Source organism: Bombus terrestris, chromosome 3 (genome assembly GCF_910591885.1).
Source record: "Bombus terrestris chromosome 3, iyBomTerr1.2, whole genome shotgun sequence".
Classification (NCBI taxonomy): Eukaryota; Metazoa; Arthropoda; class Insecta; order Hymenoptera; family Apidae; genus Bombus; species Bombus terrestris.
The window spans coordinates 1,545,765-1,553,709 of NC_063271.1; the positions used below are offsets into that span (position 1 = coordinate 1,545,765).

General features: G+C 41.1%; 2 protein-coding genes across 9 annotated transcripts; one reads left to right on the top strand and one right to left on the bottom strand.

Moving 5' to 3' along the window:
* Positions 1-10: 10 nt before the first annotated feature.
* Positions 11-6,894, bottom strand: LOC100647013 (gamma-aminobutyric acid type B receptor subunit 1). Of its 8 annotated transcripts, none has more exons than XR_007223386.1 (13): positions 6,239-6,891; positions 5,934-6,032; positions 5,709-5,843; positions 5,468-5,638; positions 4,889-5,387; positions 4,672-4,799; positions 4,291-4,583; positions 3,975-4,218; positions 3,528-3,771; positions 3,064-3,458; positions 2,852-2,990; positions 2,697-2,788; positions 11-1,286 (listed from the first exon to the last, which is right to left on the bottom strand). XR_007223386.1 is itself a non-coding variant. In XM_012320783.3 (13 exons), the coding sequence occupies exons 1-12, from the start codon at positions 6,371-6,373 to the stop codon at positions 2,731-2,733; spliced, it is 2,526 nt and encodes an 841-aa protein (XP_012176173.1). In that variant the 5' UTR covers positions 6,374-6,892; the 3' UTR covers positions 11-1,286; positions 2,697-2,730. The 8 variants fall into 8 exon arrangements, 6 of the variants coding, with proteins under 6 accessions (XP_012176173.1, XP_048260201.1, XP_012176172.1 ...); XM_012320783.3 differs by having other exon boundaries at positions 2,697-2,774; positions 6,239-6,892; XR_007223385.1 differs by having other exon boundaries at positions 2,697-2,990; positions 6,239-6,893.
* Positions 6,895-6,990: 96 nt separating this feature from the next.
* LOC100646772 (mediator of RNA polymerase II transcription subunit 22) lies at positions 6,991-7,934 on the top strand. Its single transcript, XM_003394279.4, has 2 exons — positions 6,991-7,255; positions 7,481-7,934. Exons 1-2 carry the CDS (start codon positions 7,153-7,155, stop codon positions 7,798-7,800), a joined length of 423 nt encoding a protein of 140 aa, XP_003394327.1. The 5' UTR covers positions 6,991-7,152; the 3' UTR covers positions 7,801-7,934.
* Positions 7,935-7,945: the final 11 nt, after the last annotated feature.

The window sequence follows — 7,945 nt, forward strand, 5'->3', positions numbered from 1 at the left end:
AATCATGCCCTTAAATTGTAACTAAGTTTATTTGATTTTTTAATACAATTGTATTTCATTTGTACTACATATTTTTCATAATCGCCATATGGATCTATGATGTATTAAATATACGTATTTCTTTAGAGAATCATACGTGTCGTCCTTTAATATCTCTCAAACAAAGTTCGTTTGATTTCCTGCAAACTTTTTAAAGTTCACGATAGTAAAATTACGATGCATTCACGCGAATTAAGTACTTGCGATTTTAAATTCGAAAGCACATTGTTTCGATTATGCAACTGTAACACAGCAAAGATCCGTGAACGATTAATGGATTCGAGAGCGAACGCTTTTCCCATAAGCGCAGGGTAATCAATAACAGATACAATATGAATTTTTAACGAATTTTATAATTTAAAAACTTAAAAATAAATATATCTCCATATTCTAACGTATATATATATGATACTTTCTTTAACAGTTTGATAAGACTAGTATATGTATATCGTATAATAATATAGTAATCAAGCGCAATTCGCGCAACAGTCAATCGAAGAAATATAGTAAAAAATACGTGGATGAGCGCGATAATGATTATTACTAGAAACAATTCAACAGAAGTTCGTAAAATCTGTCTAAACGTCATGTATACGTGGAATGGTGAAATTGAAACGCAAGTACGAAAAAGTTGTGCTTCGTGGCTTGTTCAATCTACGTTATACATACACGTAAGTCGTCTTGTGTACCGATAAAATTTGAATTGCAGTCAAATCACATTATTTTCCCATTGATAACGTGAAATAGTTTCTGAACTCAAGATTTTCAAATATTTCAACGTTCGTGTTTGTAAAATTTGAAACTTTGACATTCCGTTAAAAGAATCCTCAGAGTGTATCCTGTTGGATACAATATCTTAAGTTTCGATTAAATCGTAACGTTAACTGAATTGCACATTTATAAATTCAAGGGGCATTTCCAAGCCGCCTCTCTGAGGAAATCTCATTCCAATGAAATAATCTCTTCTATAGACGAGATATGCGTGGCGAAATAACTCATCGGCGATGCAATGATTGAATTGAATTTTTATCGCTACAAATACGATTTCCGATTTGTTTCCGATCACAAAATAAGAACATGCAGTTCCCTTGGAATTATGCATGTGTGTACATTTAACTAGTTTTAGAAGAGAAAGAGAAATAGAGCGTTTTGTCGTGGCTTTTAGCCCTTTCGTACGTTCGTATGCTCGTATTGCTTTTGTCATCCTAATCGACGGGGTTCTTGTGTTCAGCCAACCTGGTCCGTTTCTAAAAACAAGAATTCAAAAACGATAATCCTTCAGATATTATACGGGGTAAACGTAGAAAGTTTCTTTGCCCATTCATAAATAATTGATATTTGATCGGACTCGAGCATCCGAGCACCTTTACATTTAGATCAGTCATCAGAGGGTGCAATCTGAAAGATTAAGCGTTAACTGGCCATAAAGCACGTCGATCCACCTCATCAAGACTCCCAAATTATTTATGAATGGCGCAATGTTTCAAGCGTTTAAATCTCGTTAGCACGTTCACTGTTTTACGTGTGTACCTTGTTGCCCGCGATCGAACACCAATTTCGCGTACCGTGCAACGTTTCGTACAATTTGGGAGCAGACTTCATGAGGTTCGCATCGATTCGCTGTCTCGAAAACGACCAGGTTATCGTCTAACGAGATTTAACTGCAATTGTTGCAAATCATGCGTGGACTATGTAAAAAGATTTAGGCCTGCGGCAAACGAAACGTTCGCGATGCTTCTCACGTTTTGACTAAACGGATCGCGATTCAAATTATACAATATCCAATAATTTAAGCGATCTTTTGTACCTCGTGTGGAACGTATAATATTCGCGAATAAACGAAAACGTTCCTTTCTTTCATGTTTCTCTATTCGTTTCTTGGACCCGTATAAACGTGCGCGAAGAAATTCGGATCGTCCTACATTGTCGCGTTTTGCACCAATACGATGCATGATAATAATGCACGGACAATTGCGTATTTTGCATAAAGTATTCGAAAGTTAACAGGAAATATTTTACGAAGTGTTTGGTCCGTGTTACGTAATCGATTTATGCGACCAATGCGATTAGTGTAAATTTATCTAATCGTGATTTAATTAAGAATTGATTCGTTTGATAAAACTTCTCAGTACAAATATCTGTATAATAATAAAATCTCGATAATAGGTAACGAAAAAGATCGTTGTAAACGAGAACGGCGCGATAGTCGTAGGCCAACTTGCGATCTATTATACCTAACAATATCTCGCGCGTATGGATTTGTTTTACACAGAGAGCTACTAATCGTACTACGCATACGCACACCTATTACTTTGTTTGTTATATACATACATCCAACATTTATACGTTTAGACACCGAGTACACGACACAGAGTGCGCCGCCTCGGCAGGAGGCAGCGCATCCTACGAACTACGAACTTAGAAACAAAGCTGTCTCGAGCTAACGAGTCGCCCGTTTGCATTTCAGAACTTTGGTGCGTCGTTTCCCTTTCGAAGTTTCGCTAAAAATTGCAACGAGTGTCATTCGGTGTGCGATAGTATGTAATAGTACTTTGCAAAAAAGAGATAAACAACGAGAAAATACGTCGCGTAATTCGATAGCCTCTAAAAAGAACTTAAAAGTAAACGTCGTCGTAAGAAGAGAACAACATATGTACTTTTATCCATTTAGGTCCCAGTTTCTTAAATTCGTTACGATCCAGCCAGAAAGGGCAGAAACTTAACGCACGGCGAATCTACAAGTACGATCCTGAAAACTCAAAGTCAGAAGCAGAAGCTCGAGATGATTGAGTATAAACAGAAATACCCCCACCGATTGCGCTATCCGAAGTCCCCTCGCCGGTTACAAAATCGGCGACTATCAACGAATCCTTCGGAACGTTTCCGCTGCCACCTTTCAGCGTGTCTCGCTCGGCCAACGTCTGTTTCAGAAGTTTGATCTTTTCTTCCTTCTGCAAAAGAATCGCCCGTTCTTCGTAACAGCCGACTCTAATCTCGAAGCCGAACAGTGAAAAGTTTCCTTACCGCGGCGATCAGTTTCTGAAGCTCGTCGTTCTCGCTAAGTAGCTTCTGATACCTTTCCTCGTCTTCCTTCGACATGCCCACGTCCGGATTGTACTTAGATTCGGCCTTGTCTTTCGGATGCCTGATCACTTCGATCACTTTAGGCACAAAGATCAGCGCCATGCTTAAGAAACAGCAGAAAATAATGGCGAGTGCAACGAAAGCGAAATTAGCGTCTTGCTGGCTGGCAATCACCATCGTCACCGGCGCTGTGATCAAACAGAGAACAACCACGTTGTATATCGACATCCCGACGTATCTAGAATCATTGATCTGTTTAACTTTGATGCTCCTCGTTTCGTACGCCAAAAACAGTCCGAATACCAGAATTATTCCTTTGTAGCTGTAAACCAAACCTGAAAGAAGGACGTAGACGATAATCTTTGCTCGGTGATCAAAGATAAGTTTCACGTTGACGAGCTTACCAAGCCAAATATTATTGTGTATGCTCTCGCAATGCTCCAACTCGGGTCTGATCATTGCGTCGTCATCGCCAGACGAAGACGACTCCAACGGAAAGGTTTCCATCTTTCTTTGCAAAGGATCGAATACTTGCCAGGAGACTAACAACACTATATCCACCGCTAACAGTCCGCTTACCATCGTATACAGCTTCCACGGTTGAACTTTCTTCTGTATGGACGAAACTTTTTGTTTAGCCATGAACAACTAGAAAGAATCGAGAATACGTTAAAGTCGAGGGTCATACGAGCAGGATCTGCAAACCATGCACGGGGCGGGCACACTGCGTGACTAGAAACATTAATTAGATCGTTAATCGGTTAATCGATCGCACGTGATTACCGTGGGTGACTCTCTAAAACGATTTCAAGCAATCGAGCGCGTTGATTCCAGTTGTTTCCAGTACTTACTTTCGCTTGATCGGCTTTCGTTTTTGTCGTGAGTCTGTGGACCCGCCACACTTTGCTGAACATCGCGCCGAACGCCAGAGTAAATCCCGTAGATAACATCCAGGATCTAGCCTGGCAGATAGCTGGATATTCCCACGGTGCAACGAATCTACCATCGATTCCCAACAGAAACACCGACACCAGACACGCTATCACTCCAACAAGCATTATTGTATTGCACACAGGATGCGACGACATTATAACCCTAGAAAGGGGGATACCAGTGTTCTCAAATATTTAGAGAAGAAAGAAACAAATATGGAACGAGCAGATGTACCTTCTGTGCCTGTTCCATATATTAAAAATTATTAATGCCAGCGCTATTACGATTCCCACCGATGATATAGTTCCCATGCAAATAAACAAAGGCAACGAGACTGTCCTTAGAACGGTCCTTACGATGGTCCTATCCTGAGGTACTTTGCCACCGATCCACCTTTCCATATTCCTCCAAGTCAGATTGTCGCTTTGCGTATCGTAATATCCCAACTTAACGTACTTTCCATCGACCACTTGCTCGATTTGGGTCAATGCGATTCTGTCACCTTGCGAACTAAATGCAACGTATCCCTATAGCACATACAGGATCGATTAAAGATCGGCCTCTTATTAAAGATAAAGCCTTCGTTTTATTTCTAGTTCTAGCCGAGTCACGTACAGATACCCCTAGAAACTGAGTGGAGTTGATCGCCGAGTAAATTTCGTCTGCTATCTCCTTGTTGGTGTAGGTGAAGTTCTTTAGACTCTTTCCTTGCTTACTCAGCTTCTCCATTGTTTTATTGAAAGCTGTAGTTCAAATATGAAGAATACAAAACCGTGGTAAAAATTCAACTCTTCCATGACCGGCACTTTTACGTAGCAATGCGAATTCATACCTAACGCCACCGACCAAACCGCGTCGTAAGCGAGGGGCGCTTCTTGATATCCTTCGGGGTAGTGATTGTTATCGATGTCGAAGCTGCTTTCCTTCAGCACTTTGTTTAATCTCTGCCTAAAATCCTCGGAAGTCATCCCGCTGATTGTCGTGTCGTTATTTTGATTCCACATGAGAGCCTCGGTCGTCAAGTGTCCTTCAGCCGCGCGCCTCATTTGTTCTATCGTGCACGTGATTCCCTCCGTTTCCAAGTTCTTCTCGAACCAATTATCCTCGTACCAACCGATGAAGAACCACACGTAACTTTTGCCGTACAGATTCTGATGATACAATTCGCAGAGAACTCTTCTCGCGGCCACCACGTAAAACAAACCGACGATGATTCTGGCATCTTGGCGACGCAGATTTCTCACCGCGTCCGACGGGTCCGACAGGAAGCTCTGACGCGTAACTATTTCTATTCCTGCTTCCTTGCAACGTGCCTCTAAATCTTCTACGGTCTATAAGCATAGGGGAAAACAGAACGATAAATTACCATGTTTGAAAGTTTGGATGGATTTGTGCGACAGTGAGATGTTACAGATATGAACACTTCTTCGGCTTGCTGCAAGATTGCCACTCGAGACCAGCCAAATTTTTGCAACAGTTTAATTCTCGTGGGATTGTGCACCGTGGCTGACGGGTGTGTCCTGAAAAGCGTCGGGAACCGATTTCGATCCGACAACGCAGGAGATGACGCACCGTAACACAACTAAACATGACACAAGTCGGTTTTCTTTTCGTATTTGTTTATTTAAATAACAAATTTTATCGACACTCACCACTACCAGATTCCACATTTTCGCTGCTTCAGCGACGGTCGTACATACCGTACTACATCCGGCTAACAACATTAATTTGTGTGGTTTATAGTATAATAAATTGTACATCACCGAGGCACCGAGTCCTGGCTCGCACTGAAACGATGATATAATCAATTAACGAACTTCCTCCATCCTGATTTCCCTACGGTGCTTTTCAAACTTCTCGACAAACATTTTCTATACCTCGCTATCGTTCGAGTGAAGCTTCAGTATGAATCCAGGTAACAAATTTTTTTCACGGTTAACATCCTCTAGAGCCAGGTTCACTGCTGGCATGCAAGCCTGTTGAACCAAGTATACTGCTTAACTATTTATTTATTATTTATTAGAATATTTACAATCAATTCTCGTTGAGAATTTTCGGTAACTTCATTTGGCGTGATACAATGACACGATTTGTAATAGTTTATATCGTTGGTTCTAGTAGGACTACTGGTTAACTGACGAAACTTTTATACATTTTAGAAAGAATAAAAATGAATACTCGCCTGGCCACCCTGCCATCCACCCTTTCCTCGTATGGGAAAAATGCCACCGATATGCAACACATTGTCGGCGTCGTCGGGAGGTAACGAACCCCCGATCGCACCCGTCAACGTTAAAAATATAACAAGCCCTATCATCACGTCGTTTGCCAAATTTTGTCATTTATTCGATTGAGCAAGCTTAAAGCTTCTATACTTTCTGTTTGCCCTACGACACACCCCAACAGCACGATGCCGAGTATCGTAATTTCTTTACGTGAAACACAGCCATCGTCGTTGATCGCTGATCGTTTTCGAACGAGAATCACTAATCCGTGGAACGATGATTTTACCACCGTTCGGGATTTTGCGAACAGAGAACGATGCACTCGAGGGAATGTTCCGATATTCTCGGTGTCCCAAACGCAACGCGACGTACGCGGCATTAAAATCGTGTGTTCGCGTTCTCCATCGCGTTCGCCCGGTCTCGACGCTCCTCCCTGCGCGATACGCCGTGAAATTTCGCGTGCGAATGAATTTACCGAAGACGGAGAGTTCGCGTGAGCTTTCTATTGATTTCATCCCGGCTTTCAAGGATCGTAGTGGGGATAGGGTGGCTCTGTGCTCTAGGTTTCTTCTAGAAGATCAATATATAAACGATTAGACCTTACGGTTCACTCGTGACCGAAGGTCGCGTTGAAAATCGAATTTTGAGATTTTCCCTGCTTTTAAAAAGACGAACGATCGCCCGTTACCGAGATGATTACGAGAGATTTCGAATTGATGTGCACTCGCGACCATTTTGGTTCGGTCGGTAAAATCGCATCAGGAAATGGCGTTGTTATGATCTCGTTATGAGGCATCCCAAACAGTTCGTGTTGTCGCACGTGTGGAGTTCGTTGTCGCAAATAAAGTGCTGTTAATTTTTATTTGAAATAATGGCAGCACAGCGGGCATTGCCGCAAAGCAAGGAGGCTTTGTTGAAGTCTTATACAACGAGGTTAAAAGAGGATGTGAAATCGATGTTGGAGAATTTCGAAGGTATGCTTTATATAACCTCACTTTTTGCGCGGTACATAATAATAAGAGAATCGATGGTTTTTTAATGAAAAAACAGTGTTACGTTATGCGTGTATAACAACCTATTGTTTGATAGATATTTTTGTTGAACTTAAACCGTTGATTTTATTCAATATACTAATGATATTTAAAACCTAACCTCTAATTATTCGCGAACGTTTAGTTAATTTGATCGTTATTTTACAGAGATTGTAAAGCTAGCGAAAGGAGAAGGCGATTCCCAGTTATCTCGGATGACACAATGCGAACAAGATACGTATGAAATGCAGGTCAGGGCGGCGAATATCGTTCGCGCGGGAGAATCCCTAATGAAGCTGGTTTCCGATATAAAACAATATTTGATACTCAACGATTTTCCATCTGTGAACGAAGCCATAGCACAAAATAGTAAATTATTTAGGACAAAACAAGCAGAATGCGATCAAAAGTTAGCAAACTTACGAGACGACATGGCAGCCGATTTATACGATTTGGAAGAGGAATATTACACGTCGATATACAAATAACACAAACTTCGGTTAGGTTTTTCAAGGATGTACAGTTGTGTGCCTGTCTGGACCACGAATTTACTGAAATGTGATTTATTTGTTCGATAAACTGTATATATTTATTTAAATAAATAAGAATAGTTTTGATAGTACATTCTTAATT